The 16,844-nt window shown below is 37.5% G+C and overlaps 1 protein-coding gene across 3 annotated transcripts; it reads left to right on the top strand.

The window, feature by feature from the left end:
- The first annotated feature begins 938 nt into the window (after positions 1–938).
- On the top strand, positions 939–16,055 carry EMB1427 (Spc97 / Spc98 family of spindle pole body (SBP) component). Of its 3 annotated transcripts, none has more exons than XR_016100896.1 (20): positions 939–1,130; positions 1,220–1,994; positions 3,310–3,417; positions 5,704–5,819; positions 5,932–6,195; positions 6,297–6,394; positions 8,403–8,565; positions 8,665–8,775; positions 11,179–12,219; positions 12,319–12,471; positions 12,559–12,658; positions 12,775–12,869; positions 13,853–14,044; positions 14,162–14,218; positions 14,300–14,371; positions 14,515–14,613; positions 14,696–14,827; positions 14,944–15,359; positions 15,448–15,644; positions 15,731–16,055. XR_016100896.1 is itself a non-coding variant. In XM_088950467.1 (20 exons), the coding sequence occupies exons 3-19, from the start codon at positions 3,396–3,398 to the stop codon at positions 15,616–15,618; spliced, it is 3,060 nt and encodes a 1,019-aa protein (XP_088806593.1). In that variant the 5' UTR covers positions 939–1,130; positions 1,220–1,994; positions 3,310–3,395; the 3' UTR covers positions 15,619–15,644; positions 15,731–16,055. The 3 variants fall into 3 exon arrangements, 2 of the variants coding, with proteins under 2 accessions (XP_088806593.1, XP_088806592.1); XM_088950467.1 differs by having other exon boundaries at positions 14,944–15,117; XM_088950466.1 differs by having other exon boundaries at positions 14,944–15,117; positions 15,448–16,055.
- Positions 16,056–16,844: the final 789 nt, after the last annotated feature.

The raw sequence follows: 16,844 nt of genomic DNA, 5'->3' as shown, positions 1-16,844 counted from the left end.
CGTTTTGTCTGAAAATAGCAACACGGGGGTGTTGGAGGAAACATCAAATTGAGGTTTCCCCCAACAGCCACTGTGTCTCACAATGTTTTAGCTGATGTGGCACTTACTTGTCATCCGATGTGGCATGGTGATGAATTGATAAGATGCATCGCGTATCATACAACACCTTAAGCAAAGTTATATAGCCTTAGTCTTCTTCACTGCATAAGCTCCATCGTCTTTCTTCTTGAAGCAGCCTGAAGCTCTTGATAAAACATTTACAGACATAACACCCCGGCCTGTACATTGGAGAAAAATAAAGTCCGATGAAATTCTGGGTTTGGAAAATTCTTGTCCATTAGATTGGCATAAAGTATGATTGGTGTTACCTAGAAATAAAAATTTAACTTTAAACACTCCAATGTGAAACAGGACATACCAAATACATATCTACTATAAACAATCTAGTGAGCACTGCTGTTGAGACTATAAACATTCATTAAATTAACCAAACAGTTTCTCCTCTAACCACTGAAACTTGCACCACTTACACTACTCAAAACGTTTCAACCTAAAATGACAATGATACCAAACACAATCATAGTGTTAGTGGGATATATAGAGAACCCATTGCAAATTGGAATTCTATTCTAAATGTTATTCACCCCTTTTCTCCCATGTTAGTCCTAAATGTTATTCAGCTAATCCAGCGATTCACCTTCCAATATCAAAGCTGAGTCCAGTGTGGCTGTTTGGATTAAACCACCGCCACTTGTGGTCAAAGTTAAATGTTGGCATTTTAATTGTCACAAAGCGTTGATTGTCAACATATTTGCATTTCTTTTGTACTCCTTCCAAGTAAAATTTCACCTCACATGTCACATCGGCTCGAAGACCAAGTGGCTTGTTTCCTGCCAATTCACCTTGTGGAATTACTTTTGCTTGTCGCTCCCTTCGCCGATCATCACCCACCCACCCCGGCCGTTACTTTCTACCGTAGGCCTTTGCATCTTCTTGAATTTGTCCGTGTTCACCGCCATGCCATCGCTGATTCCTGTGCTCTGCAAAAGGAACTTCTGTTCAACCAACAAAATTGCAGGACTCTTGTACAGTGGGAAATAACCAGCTTACAGGATTTACAGATTTTACAGGTTTACAGAATTTGCATCTCATGATCCACCTTCCAGCTTACATTTTTTTTTTCAGAAAAATGATTCTTCTTTTTACGGAATTGTTACAGAGTTGCAGATTTCCCCCTATGTTAGAGAGTTACAGAGATTCGTATGCTGACCATGATATCCTATTTGCGACTGGTTTCAGATTTAGCAAATTTGCGAGGCTACAAAGCAACCAATGCAATAGCAGGAAAGAATCTCTGCATGAGATTTAGTTGCAGCACTGATGATGCTGTGGGCATGAACATGGAGCCCAAAGGCTTACAAAACGTCTTGAATTTCCTTCAAAATGGTTTCTTCTATGCTTGTGGGTTACGGGTTTTATGGCAAGATCCCTTCAGAGCTTCACTCTATCTTTTGAAAATTTAAAGGATGGTTGAGGGCAAAAGAGTCTTTTTGTCAATTCAGTCAGAGATGACGGCATGGTATTCTGACAAGGGCACTCTTTAGTCAATTTCAGAAACCAAAGGGAATGTTTTAGTATTTCTCAGATACCAGAGGGGAGGCTTTAACTTTTCAGTATTTAACTCGTTTGAAAATCCCCATTTAAAAATCTTTCCTTCTGGGTGTAAAAATAACCATTCTTTCTTGGTTGAAGGACCGTAGGGGTTGGTATGATGTTCGAACTTGAGATTGGTGGAGACTTTTGAAGGGCGATTAACCGGTTGCAGAGCAAGATCAATATTGGCTGTGGAGTGTGAACATTGGAGAATCAGATCATTCTTCTTCTTCTTCTTCTTCTTCTTCTTTTTAAATCTGCTTTTGCCATGCTTGGCTGGTTTGTGCCAAACTTTTGTTGGTAGAGAAGGGATCACATTCAGTCCACGCACTACTAATGTGGTATTTTATAGAACTTCGCACGTAATTAATAGGCTATAGTGTTAATGTTTTCCATGTAATCCTTTTCGAAAAGATTTTATTTTTAACGAAACATAAAATGCGTCCTGGTGAAACTAAAAGGTGATTTTCTGCGGTGCTAAATTTCGATTCTTTTAGGTTTCTACTATGCTTTTGACTTTCCAAATATGTATGTCTCACATGTGAAGCTTTATCTACTTGATGAACACTCTGTATGCCCTCTATATGCTTGTGTTCTGGTCATAACGAATTCCGCAGCTACAACTTAAAAAATTGCTAATTCTAGTTTTACGTTAGCTATGATCTAACTTATAAGGTTTGTTGTAGGTTTCAACTTGGGTTTGTATATACATTGTAGGGGACTGAACTAAATCGGAAGTTCCCTTTATTCACCAAACTGGAAATGATTATAAGCTTTTTGTAGATTCCAATTAATCTGTCAATGATTATAAGCTTTTCACAGGTTCTTCTTTTTCTTCCCCTTGGAATCAAAGGGACTTATACTTGTGTTCCATCTCTTTGGTTTATACATTAACAAATTCTTTTATCTGCAAGATGAATGCAAGAACTGTCCCAACAAATGAGCTATATTGTAATAATTTGAAACGAATTTAATATCTAATTTCCCAAGTGAAATTGACCGACTGTTCTTTTTCCATTACTCTTGTACCTTTCTCCTTCTCTTGATAAGTCAATCACTAAACAGGACTATTGATGGATGTATACAGAACTTATATAATTAATATGCAATCTAACTATAATATTAACCTAAAAAAAATGTTATAAATATGTTGCATGACACTTGTTTCTTGTCTTGTTTTTATCATCAGGGGACTTTATAACAATACCCTTTTTTGTTATATGTACAGATATATGCTTTTACTTAGTGTATATTCTAAAAGTTAGAACAAAGCTATGCATATGGGTTGGTCAAACTTCTCTTTTAATGAGTGCCTTGAACACTGTGGATCTCTTACATCATGTTGGATGCCAGTGTTTAAAATTAAAACTAATAATATACTGGCCACATTGTGATTCACCATATTCATGGTGTTCAAGCATCTGTATTGAATGGTAGGTCTGACTAATCTATATGGCTAACTTCCTCTACAAGTTATGATAGTGCATGGGCTGTCTAAATCAGTGGTCTGACATGTTAACTAGGTGATTTGAAAATATTGAGAACTATTGTAAGATGTTGCTGACAGAAACTATCCAATGGATTAAAGCATTTTAGGAATAAATAATTGAACTCGAAAATAACCAGGAGCTGAGCTTGTTAGTTTTTCTATTGCAGGCATTGAGATGATATTTTTTTTATTTGAACCTACCTTGTTGGGGCTCTACTTGAAGTGTGCTTCTACTAGTCTGCAGAATATTTAAATGGGAAATCCCATCTTCTATGGTACTTCTTTAATTTTTTGATCTCTATTAATTTTGTACGACAAAATAAGTTTTATTTTTATCAGAAGAAGCCATTTTTTTGATTAAATTAGATCATGAACAATTGAACAGTACAAGTAACTGTTGGAAGAACTTCCAACAACCCCTGTGTGGCTGTGTACAATAGAATAGTTCAACTACACCTTAGCCTATAGCAATTGCTGCCTATACACCCCCTGTACGGCTAATGAATCTGTCATCCCATTTGTAGTCCTCCTAACCTATTTGAAGGTAGCACCCATCTCCTTAGCTAAGTAATCTATTTCCCTTAGGGTGTGCTTATCCAAGATACAACTTACTTTTGAGTCTCTTTCCACCTCCACCTGTTGAAGCCCAAGTTGCTTCGCTAATCTTAGTCCTTACAGCAGTGCCATTACTTCATCTCTCAAAGATTCCCCAATGCCAATTGGTCTTGAGTACAAGGCAACAACCTTACCTAAAGAATTGCTAAATACACCCCAATGCCTACCGGACCTGGATTGCCCGAAGAGCTTCCATCAAAATTCAGCTTTATTTTGTTATTTTCTGAAGGTTTCCATTCCATCACAATTCTGTCTTTCACTTTAAATGAGTTTTATGTTTTTACCCAATGTGCAAATTTAACCTTTATGCAATCCACTAGTTCTTCAGATTTACTTTTCTCGTTGAAGATCCTCTCATTCCTTTCTTCCTAAAGAGATCTTTCCTTCTCTCTTTGAGATTGCGCAAAACAAAGATTGTCTGATAGCTGAAGTACTCTTTCAGGAAGGAAAGTCAAGTGAGTGGTGCCCTGTTTTTGTAAGGAATTTGAATGACTGGGAGGTAAGGCAGTGGCTAGAGCTGATGCAATAAATTAGTACCATTATGCCGGATCTGACAAGAGGAGACAAGAGAGTTTGGAGGTGGGGCAAATTAGGAATGTTCACGGTTAGATCCTTCTACAACAAATTAAATGAGGTTGAGATGGAAAATTTTCCAGAGGATAGTGTTTGGAATACTGTTGCTCTCTTAAAGTGCTTTTTTTTTTTTTTTATGTTGACTGCAACGTCGGGGAGGTACTTAACAGCAGATAAATTGACTAGAAGAGGTCTGAAGGTGGAGCCCAACAAGTATGTTATGTGTGGCGAAGCTTCTGAGGACCTGGATCATCTTCTTATTGTGGTGTTGGAAGCTAAAAGGCTAATCTAAGCAAGGAAAGATCATATGGAAAGTTAGGGCCTTCTGCAGTGGTTTGGACAGTCTGGATGGAAAGGAATAGGAGGCTTTTTGAAAATAAATGCAGTACAGTGCACGAGGCTCCTGCTAATGTGGGGTCTGGGGAGGGACAGATATATGAAGCCTTACCCCTGTACATACAGAGAGGCTGTTTCCAATCTTTTTGTATCTATGTATACAAGATAGAAATGTACAGAAAGGACATAGGCCCTTTACAGTTTCTTGCTGTGTAGGGGGTTGTAATATTTTTCCCCTCCTTCCCTCCCCACTCCAATGGTGGGCCCCCAAGTCTGAGGGCGGCCAATTTGTGCAAACAATGCCAATGTTTAGGACCATACCCTGTCTAGCCCTCCCAAGACCCAGATGGCTAGGACCAACATTGGGTTAATGCCCTTGTTTTTAGTACCCCATTGATCCTATGTGATTGTATTTTCTTTCCTGATTTTATTTATGTTTTAGTCAATGTTTTAAAACGCAGAGGCATGACGCGAGGCGTTCCACTATCTAGAGGCGTGAGGTGTAGTTCAGAATGAAGAGGTGTAAGCCTCCTGAAGAGGAGGGGGTTAGGAGGAGGATGAAGAGGAAGGGGGGATCTCATTTTTCTTTATTTTTAATAAAAATCTTTTATATTAAGAAGAATTAAGATTCATAACATTAGTTGAAAGGGGGGGTCTTGTCGAAGCAGAGGCGAGCTTGCAATCCCCTTATCTTTTCTTCCCTTTCCTTTCCTTTTCTTTTCTTCTCTTTCTTTTTCTTTCCCTTCCCTTTCTTTTCCTTTCCTTTCCTTTCCTTTTTTTTTATGTCTTTTTATTATCAGATGTGCATGAGGCGCATGAGGCATACGCCTCTAGCACACGCCTCATGAAAAAAGTGGAAGAGGCATATGCCTCAGAGGTGTCAGCGCCTTTGGCATACGCCTCAGGGTGTTTTGGGAGTGCCTCTCCTGGAGGCGTGCCTCCAGGCGTATGCCTCCCACACCTTTTAAAACACTGGTTTTAGTATGTTCTATGAGGCCCTCCATGTTTGTAACAGTGCTATATCTTTTATTCAACAGATGGAGCAGAAACTGAAGTTGCTCAAAGTTTTGTCGTTCGGCTCCATAATATTTTCTCTGAGGGTCTTCCTTTTGCAGCTCCATTCTCCAATTCAAGGATAAATGAACTTGATCTGGTATGCTTGTCTTGATACATGTAACCAATATATAAGGGGTCTTGTTGCCTAAATGATAAATATTGCAAAATTCTATTCAAAGTTCATGCTAATTGCTTTTCTCCTGTTGCAGGTAAGAGGTGTTTTACAAATGTTACAAGGTTTCTCCGGTTCACTGTTTTATTGGGATGACAGCAGGAGAAGTTTTTGTGCCAAAAATGGCATATATGTTTCCCACCTTTCTCAGACAAGTCTTAGTGGCATTCTCAATCAGTTTATATACAGTTCAACATGCTTACAACTGGTAGAAGCTTTCATCAAGAAGGTAGAAATGTCATCTTTTAGATCACCTCCTACCTTAAAGGCATTTGCAAGTTCTGTTTCTGCATGGCATAAGGTATCTATCTTCTTAACATAAAATTACAATATTTGTTCCTTATTTAGTTTTTTAGTATGTATACCTTCTAGAAAGATAGCTTATCATGTTTTGTGCAACAGAGGTTGCGAAGCATTGCTCTGAAGGAGGAAATGAAGATAGCTGAATCTGATACAATAACCACTCCAACCCTCCTGGGATTAGCAAATGCTTTGTCAAGGTTCTTTGACTATGACCGTGTTAGTTGAACACTTGTTGATAGTTGAAATTAAGGAGCATGATGAGTGAAATGTAGTATGAACTGAGATGGTTGAACTTTTTTCTTTTGGGTGTTTTGAAAAAAGTGTTAAGTGCCTTTACCAGCTAATCTTCAGTCTTGGGGTCCATTTGGGTGGGTTGAGCTTAAGATAAGCTTTGGTTTGGTTGCATGAATAATGTAAACTATGTTTCTTGACAACTGGCTTATCTGCCTAAGAAGTCAGATAATCTTGGCAAGGTACTCTGGATAAGCTATTCTAAGAGGCTGACATGGACACCCTTTCAACAGGGTGATTGACTTGGCTCTCTGGATTTTTCACCAAACATGGCTTGTAGGCTGTTCATGGCTTGACCTGCTTCAAAGAAGCTACCAAAACTAGCTTCACTGGAAAGTCAATTCTCAGCTCAGTGTAAGTGCTTTTGGGCTTTCAAGGTTTTTCACCAAACATAGCTTCACAACCTTCTGTGTGGGGCCTACCTTGCAATGCCAGAAGTCACTGCATGAAAGCCCTCCCAAATGGGCACTTAGTGTCTCAGTGTCTTGACCCATAAAGCTCAAAAGCCCATGACCAATGTTGGACCCAGCTATCTGATCTTGGAAAAGATGGACTGGATATTGACCTAACCTTCGGCACAATCTTATATTCTTATCAATGCAACGACTAGTCATTTTGGCCTTGCTAGTCAGTGTGACTAGTTGATGAAAAAAGTGTGTTCTAAATTTAAGATATTGATGCAGTGCCACAAACAAGTTAATATAGACTATAATCATGAGACAAAAAATGATATTGATTATTTGGTTTAAAATTTGCAAACATAGAAAAAGTTAGGCTGGGTAGGAAATTATAGCCTTTGTTTTCCGAAAGTGCACCATTAATTACCCAACATGTAGGGGTGTTTATTATATGGTCCAGACTGCCAAACTGAACTGAATCGAACCAAACTGAAATTGGAGGTTTGCTTTGGTCTGGACTTAAGACATGGTCTGGTTCAGTTTTCTGAATTTTAGAATGTGAACCAAACCATAAACCGGAATATATATATATATAATATAATATTATACATATAAAATATGTTATTTGGGCTTTCTAATTGGATTAAGCTCAATAGAATGGCCTAAACCATATTAGAAACCAGATCAAACTGTAATAAAATGGTTTGGTTTCTATATTAAAATGATTTCGTTTGGTCCGAGAATTTCTCAGACTGCAATTTATTGGTTTGGTCTGAGATCTTCTCCAAACTGAACCAAACTGGACTGTGAACACCCTACCAACGTGCCCTTTGTGGAAACTTCATACTAATACACGATTCATTGGGAGAAAACTCCAAAGAACTCCTTATTTTATTTTATGCCTTTTTTTTCTATTTTACATACCATCAATTGTGCTCCATCACAAATATTTAAAGCAACAGCATAAATATAACAAAGTACAAACATATTCTATATCAATTCAATAATTAGAGATACAAACACACTGGGAGAAAACTCAAAAAAACTCCTTATTTATTTTATGCCTTTTTTTCTATTTTACATACCATCAATTGTGCTCCATCACATATTTAAAGCAACAGTTTAAATATAACAAAGTACAAACATATTCTATATCAATTCAATAATTAGAGATACAAACATACAAAGCTTCATAATAACATTGTTGTTAACTAAGCTGACTAGTCAATGATCAACCGATCAACCTAGTCAATGCTTAGTTATCCTAGGCAACTGCATCGATTATCAACTGACTAGTTGGTTGATTAGTCAATTGATGCTTTGATAACACTGCCTTGGCATTTTTTCCACATGGTGACCTTCAGACCTAAATCTGTTTTGCAGATACTCTGATCCCTTGTATTGCTTCTGGTTCTATAAGTGCTTCTTTGCACCCATCACCCTGTTGCTTGTTTTGTTATTTATTTTCATCTTGTTATGATAGATTTATGCTGACGGTCTCTCGTTGATTTATCAGTCTTTGCTCGCAAGCTGAATTTCTACTACAAGTAGTTCATGGAGCAATTCCAGGTGCTTATTTTGAACCCAATTCTTCTGTTCCAGCTGCTGAGGTGTCTGTTCATATCCTTGATCATCTTTATAAGAAGTTAAATGAAGTTTGTTTCGTGCAAGGTGGAGAGGTTGTAGAAGCATTCCTGGACATGCTTTATGCTCTAGTCTTTTGTCTTTTTATTGTCTTAGTTTTTGTGGTTCTAATTAACAGTTTTTGCTAATGGCAGGAAGAAGCATATCAGATGCTACTATATGTATTTGTAGGGAGTTTACTTCCATATATTGAAAGGCTTGATTCCTGGCTTTATGATGGAGTTCTTGATGATCCATTTGAAGAGGTAATATACTTGGTTTTTTCATATGATATCTTGATAAGATTGATAAAAAAGTGGACATTGTTAAGTTAATATTCATGTAAGGATAAGAAACCGAGTAAAATATTATCCTCCTTGTCCTCTTAGATGGAACTTGAGCACATTGGTTCAGGTTAGTGGTCAACACAGGCCCAACCCTAAAAACTATGCAAATGGCCTGGAGAAACCAAATCTGCTCACCTGATCTTTTTTAGTTTTACCTTGCCTAACTTATTTTGGTCTATATTTGTTAGGCTTAGCTTGCAATACCATGTGAGCCCAACCCTAAGAACTAAGCAAACGGCCTGGAGAAACCAAATCTGTTCACCTGATCTTTATTAGTTTTACTTTGCCTAACCTATTTTGGTTTATATTCATTAGGGTTAGCTTGCAATGCCATGCGAGCCAGAAGCAATTGAAATTGGTATTTTCACTTTTCGATGTTTAACTCAAGTTTATTCACAGTCACACCTAAAACTTTGTTATTTATGTCTTGCATACTCCCTTTATTTGTGTATATAAAATGAATTTTTGTGGGTCTGGAAGCCAACCGCAACTCAACATTAAGGGGCTGTTTGATAACAGTTAAAGATGCTGAAGTGAAAATCTTATTGCTTTGTCTTTTAGTAAATAAGATTTTAAGGAGGCTGTGAGCTCCTTAATGGCTGAAACTGAAGTTGGGTAGACCACTACATAAAAATTTTACTATTTAATTATTTTAACAATTAAAAGACAAAGCAATAAGTCTTTCAGTTTAGCTAGTTCAGCTGTTATCAAATGGATCCTAAATTGTGTTGCGATTTCCTAACTGAAGCCCAGTTACAGGCCAGAAGATTCCAGCATAATATGGTTTGGTTGAGTCTAGCCCAGGTTGCAACACTTCTTTTTTACCATACATATGACACATGCAACAGGGACTGGGGCATGCTGTTGTGCACTGCCATATAAGCCAAGAGATGTTGGAGTTAGACTAGGGTAATTTGCTTGAAAAATAAAATTGCAGTCCACTTTCCACTGAAAGTGGCTGGAGGATGGTTCTACTTAGGAGACAAAAAGTTTGGTGGAATGTCTATATTAGATGCAATGCCTAATTTGTAAGGTACACATACATGTATACAAATTTTATATTGCAAATATTAAATCATTGATGGTTATGAGCATATGCTATTTTTATCAATATTATGAACATATTCTGTTGAGTAATATGGCTTATTTGTTACTGAAAAAGGCTTCTTTGATGGCCATAAGTATGGGGTAAGCAGTTTTTCCAATACCTATATATAGTAGGAAACTAGAAATGCGCAAGAAGGATACCTTCTTAACATAGTGTAAATTCTACTACTTTGCAGTGGAATTGCCTCAGGATTGTGCTCTCAAAAAGTTAGGAACATAGATCTAAATTTGTAATTTATATTTAACCCAGTGGGTTAGATCATGCATCTAATCAACTGAAAAGTTGTGTGTAGGTAATTTTATGAACTGTTTTTTATCTTTTACTCAATTGGGAACATGTTCACCCACGATTTTTTTATAATGTAGCTTCTTTAGTTTAATGCACTCCTAAAACTTTCATTATTGTGAAAGTTAATTATTCCTTCACAAAACCTTATAAGTGAGGTCAGTTTGTTCTTCCTTCTCTCTCATCCTCACATTTCTTACTCTCCTTCTCTTCCTTACATACATAATACATATACATCTTATTAGAAGCACCATTTATACATACACGGCATTTTTTTTGTGCATAAACATGGATATATTCATTTATGTTTAAACATGAATACATGCATAAACATATACACAAATATATCTTTTCAAGCCTGTATGTCACATCTTCCAGCCCTTCTCTATCAAGCACCCTCTACCGTCCTCTTCCTACTACACCTTATTCCAACAGTCATAGTATGCTAGAATTCTCTGACATTGTTTTTATGTTTTCCACTCTTGAAAGACTTACATGATTTATGCTCTCATTTTGTTTTGCGAACTCATTCAAAAGGATGAACAGCCCATGTGAAAACCTGTGCCAGAGTCAGAGACTTCATGATTGTGGTGTAGGATCTTGAATTTTTTTCCTTGCAACATATAAATTAACTTCTGGACTTCTAGTCTATGTTTTTAAGTACTTTTCACCATCTATGTGGGAAATATAACTTCACTGCATTTTTATTGTCATCCATAGGTGTATGATAGAGTTCATTTAGTGCTTCAGTGTTTATTCCAATGGTGCTTTTTGTTTCATGAGAAATAATTATTTTCTGTTGCTTTGTAAATATAATGTGGACTGCAGGAATCCCATCAAATAAATGTACACATGATAGGTTCTGATACTTGTTCCTGTCTTGGTTCAACGTCATATTCTTTCTGATACTACAGTGCCATTATTTGCAGATGTTCTTCTATGCCAATGAAACAATTGCAATTGATCAAGCAACATTCTGGGAAAAGAGCTATCTACTGAGGCAAGTATGTCAAAAATTAAATCGTGGGTCATCTGTGGGTACTTGTTCCAATGCTGGTGAGTCTGTGGCTGGTGACAAGAAGGGAATGGTTGACAGAGATCCCATATCACATAGTTCTCTAAAGGGGAGAGATCAGAAAGGAATGGACCTTGAAGTCTGCCCTCTGTTCATTAGGGACATAGCAAAGGCCATTGTGTCTGCGGGAAAATCATTACGGCTGATCCGGCATGTTCGACGGGAATACACAGCAATATCTGATGTTGGCAGTGATCATGATATTGATGGCTGCATAAGATCTATAAGTAGAAGTAATGCAAGTGAGCTGCATCATGGGAAGAGTGTAGGTGGGTTAACTTTGTCAGAGGTTTTCTGTATATCATTGGTGGGTCTCGTAGGTGATGGTGATCACATCTCTAATTATGTTAGACTGGATGAATCATTGAACCTTGTGATGGCACATTTGGTTGAAGCTTACATGGACAAACAAAAGCTGGCCAAAGAAAATGGGGTAATCTCACCGGTTTCAGTCTGTTCAGAGAAGACTTGGTTTAAGTTCCTATTGGAAACACTGTCCCAGAAAAAAGATTTAGGGTCTGCAATGAAGGATGCAAATTCCTTCCATGAAGTGAAAAAGGAGAAATTAACCACAAATTCTGTGCAGGAATCACCACTTGTTCAATCATTTTCTCCTGAAAATCCCATCATTACCATGTGCCAAACATCTCTTGATAAAAATAGGGCCATTTGGAATATGTTGAACTTATCTAGAAATTTACATCTTCCTCCTCTGAATGATGAGAGCTTGAGGGAGGCTATCTTTGGTGTGAATAGTGGAATATCCCTTGCAGCCAATGGAACAGATTATAGTTTTGGTTTTCAATTTGGTGTGTCAGAATACATTCAATCACAGGATGATGCAAAGGCAATAGAAACATTATTTTCTTTCTCAACTCTTCTTCCTTCTGTTCAGGTACTGGTAGATTTCTGGTTCTTGGAATATTTCTATTTTTATGCCATTTTCTAGGCATGTAGTTCATGAAGTCATTTTTTCCTTTTTACTTTGCAATAGGAAAACCTCAGTATATCGGAGCTTTTACCATTCCAGAAAAATAGCACCTTAACATCAAAAGTTCTCAATTGGATTGAAAGTGTTGAACCAAAGGAGACCCCACTTCCTCTGGTTATTATACAAGAATGTCTTATTATCTACATTAAGAAACAGGTAGATCCCTCCAGATAAATCCAGAAACTTCCTTATGTCAGCTTGATGTTTATCTAAATCAAAATTCTTATGGTTTATATTCCCTAGGTGGACTGTATAGGGAGGCATATCTTGTTGAAACTGATGAATGGTTGGCGATTAATGGATGAACTTGGAGTATTACGTGCTATTTATTTGTTAGGTTCAGGTATTTTCTGGTCTTCTGAACCTCTATTTTTTGGATTTTTTTGGTCCGTTACCTGTTTGCTTAATTAAATATATAATTTTGTTATTGACATAAGATCTTTCTATAATGAACTTCAGGTGACATGCTGCAGCATTTTCTGGCTGTAGTTTTTGATAAGCTAGATAAGGCAGAATTGTTGGATGATGATTTTGAGTTGAACACCATACTACAGGTGCAGCTAGTCATGTCTTGCAGAAAAAGATATGCAAAGAAACCTAGTATACCCATCAGGAAGACGCTAAGGTTGGTCACAGCCAGTAACATACCTGGCATATGTGCAGGACAATAGGAGACACCATTTGATGGTTTCCCTACTTCAACTCAATTCAGCCTTGTCCCAACTATATGGGATTGGGTGATTGGCTACATGAATCCTGCTTTGCCATTCCACTCTGTAATTGTCATCCATTGTTAAATAATGGGCCCTGAAGTCATTTCTCACTACTTCAACCTATGTCCTTTTGGTCTGCCTCTAGCTCATCTGGACTCTTCAACTCGCAATAATAGATTATTTCTTGCTGTTGTTTTAGATGGCCTTGTCTACATTTGACCAAACCATCTTAGTTTACTTTTTCTTATTTTATCACCTACCGTGGCTACTAACTAGGTTCCTAAATACATTCTGATCTTATCCTTTATAATTTTCCCACTCATCCATCCCAACATTTGCATTTCTGTTGACTCATTTTTTCTACATGTTTTTTCTTGATTGCCAAATGTAATTTACAACATGGTTCCCTACCTATATACCAAAAAATTAAACCACTTCATGATTATATTCATCAGGATCATTTATTGGACTGATATGATGTTCTTTTATGGCCATTGGACAATTTCAAAATTGATGTTACGGTCATCATTCAATTTGGTTCTTGACCTATGAAGTTTTTCTAGGTGGGCTGACCAACTCTAATCTCCCTCTATAAATGGAGGTGGTCCTATCTCTCCCACAGGCTTTTCCATTGCTCTGTGCAGATGGAAATGAAGAGAGTTGTAGACCCTCTCAGAGTTCGGATGGTTTCTTCTTAACTCTCATCTAGCTGTTTGGGTACCACATTTGCCAGTATGTGAAAAACCTGAGGTCTACCTGGTGGGCATTTGATCAATTTTTACTTGCTTTCGAGATAATAATTACAGTACCTTTATTGACTACAGGAATCCATTAGAAATTCTGCTGATAGGATGCTTCTCAGTGCACCAGATTCATTGGTTGTGACAATTACAAAAGGGCATCACCCAGGTGGTGATGTACAAAGTATTGCAGCTAGCCCTGTCTCCACTCTTCATAAAGGTCGCAACCACTGTCTTGGCATTGATGCCCTTGATTTGCTGAAGTTCACATACAAGGTATGCCTCCAGCTTCTATTGCTTGACTTGACCGACCCTGATATCTTTTCATTGTTTTGATTCATTTGCCTTGTATTTTTGCTTAAAGATTTATAAGTTGGTATTTGTGTGCGACAGGTCTCTTGGCCTCTAGAGCTTATTGCTAATACAGAGGCAATTAAGAAATACAATCAGGTAAGGTTTATGTCTAGGTTTGCATTCATGTTATAGGGATCGTGACATTATTCTTGATCAGTTAGTATTTATTGGGTTTAGGTGATGGGTTTCTTGTTGAAAGTGAAGCGTGCAAAATTTGTTCTTGATGAAACTCGAAGGTGGATGTGGAAGGTTGTTCTTCGACTTCTTCCTCTTTTCCCCCCATTATTTCCTTGTAGATACCTAGATATGGTTGATTTCGCTACCATTTTTTGATGTGAGAGAACATTTGTTGAGATTGAAGCATTTTTTATTTGTAATTTCACCTATTTTAGGGTAGGGGCACTGCAACAATCAATCGCAAGCATCACTGGTTAATTGAGCAGAAACTCCTCCACTTTGTTGATGCTTTTCACCAATATGTCATGGATAGAGTAAGATCCAATTTTTGTGTCAATTCTTTTTCATGAAGGAATTTCAGCAATCTTTGATCTCTGACCAGGTTAGAATAAGCAGGTTTTTCACAGTGCATGGCTTGAACTCTGCCAAGGTATGTCATCTGCTGGTTCTCTTGATGAAGTCATAGAAGTGCATGAGGCCTATCTATTGTCTATTCAGCGGCAGTGCTTTGTGGTTCCAGATAAGTTGGTAGTGTAACCATCTCATTACTGTTGAGATTTGAAATATATTAAAACTGCTCTGCACTGGAATCTTGTGAGAAAGCATTGCATGTGGTTGTCTGATAATCTGCAATGAATTTGCAGTGGGCCTTGATTGCAAATAGGATCAAGATAATCCTTGGATTAGCTCTTGACTTCTACTCCATACAACAGACACTAAATAGCAGTGGAGCAGCCCTTGCTATCAAGGCGAGATGTGAGATGGAAATTGACAGGATTGAGAAACAATTCGATGATTGCATTGCATTTCTTCTCAGAGTAGCCTTCTGTTCACCCCTTTATTTTATTACCTGTTGGATCATCTGTGTCAGCTTTCAAGACAGTCCCTTTGGTTCACAGTTGGAATTGGAATTGGCTGGAATGGATTCTAATTCCCAAGGGAGGGGGTGGGAATAGCCATTCCCTCAAATGGCATTCCATTAGGAATGGGAATATGATTCTGATTTTGCTCAACCAAATGGTTGGAATCAGAATGGACCTGATTCCAGACCCTTATTCCTGTGAGCCACGGACCCTGATATATATATATATGGTGTCAACCATGTATTCTTTCATTAATTGTTTCTTTGATTGGCCATTCGCATGTAGGTTCTATCCTTCAAACTCAATGTGGGTCACTTCCCTCATTTAGCGGATTTGGTTACCAGGATCAACTACAACTACTATTACATGTCTGATAGTGGGAACTTGCTTACGGTTCCTGGCTCTGAAACCAGTGCTTCCAGGTTGGGTAAGGCCTTTCCTGCAAGACCTGACTGATGAGAAGAAGTTCTGCATATGGCGAGGTGCAAATCATCTCTCTTCTTCCACAAGTCTTGTACAGAAATTGTTTCTCTATATTTTCTTTTATCTTTTTCCTTTTATTATCAAGGTAATCAAGATACTACATTATGGAATCAAAAGTTTTCCCAAGATTTGGAAAACCTCGTAAAGAAAACAGAATTAGGCAGAGTCCCAATCAACAATGTCAATGCGGTCCACTTGTAATCTCTGGAGTTGGAAATTGGTATTATGTACAGGGTCCATCATCTCCGTCAACTCGGCTCTCCAGCATCAAAAGGACAAAATCAGTCCAAATTCTATAATATGTGTTTGGTATAGCTTCCATTTGTCCACTAAATGTTTGTAATTGTTCACTTGATTTGTTTGTAAAACCTAGAAAAACAATAATAAAATCGTTTATTGACAATTAGGCACCACATCAGCAAAACAGTGAATGTCTACCTGTTGGAGGAAGTGCTAAAATGAATATTCCCCCAACAGTAGATGTGCATATAAATCAAGACCTATTTTTGCAAGTTTCTATGCGTACAGATCAACATAATGGACGTAATGCTGAAGTGGTGCTTATGTGGCAGCGTTTATTGAATAGACGCTCATGGTTTCAAACACCCCCATAGTTTCTTACAATTCTAAATGTTATATTTGGGAGAAAAAATTCATTGAGAACAGCTGTATGATCATCAATGGATGCATTAGGCAGACGTCTATGATTAGTCTTAACTGTTTCACTCATGGGCCTCGGCCAATGAGTTCAATCCCTGAATGTTTGTTAATTATACCAGTGTAGGTGGGTGGTGGGCCATCCATCGGGGATATTCTAAGTCATAATAAACTGAATGTTTACTTTTAAGGACTTATCTCCTAAAATGTTTCTATGAACATTGAATTTATAATTACAAAAAGGAGATGAGTCGTTAAGATAACGAGTGCCAAATGCAGCCCAAGTAAGAATCAAGTAATTCCGTTTTGGTTCAGTTTTATGTTTTATAAGTTTAGTTTTTGAAAATTTGATTTATTCAATTCGGTTTTTAATGAAATAAATGGAATGTTCACCCTGCGAGCCATCTATCAGAAAAAAAGGAGTTTTGTGAGAGCATATTTTATTTTGTTTTATTGGTGATTAACAAGATGTAAATTACCTTTACAAAATATTATATACTTTTTCCTTTTCCATTAACTAATTATATGAGGCGCGCATCCCA

The sequence above is a fragment of the Nelumbo lutea genome, chromosome 6 (assembly GCF_056320005.1).
Source record: "Nelumbo lutea isolate HS-2025 chromosome 6, American lotus-T2T, whole genome shotgun sequence".
Classification (NCBI taxonomy): Eukaryota; Viridiplantae; Streptophyta; class Magnoliopsida; order Proteales; family Nelumbonaceae; genus Nelumbo; species Nelumbo lutea.
Note: the sequence above shows the minus strand (reverse complement) of the source record. Positions and strands in the feature narration are given on the sequence as shown.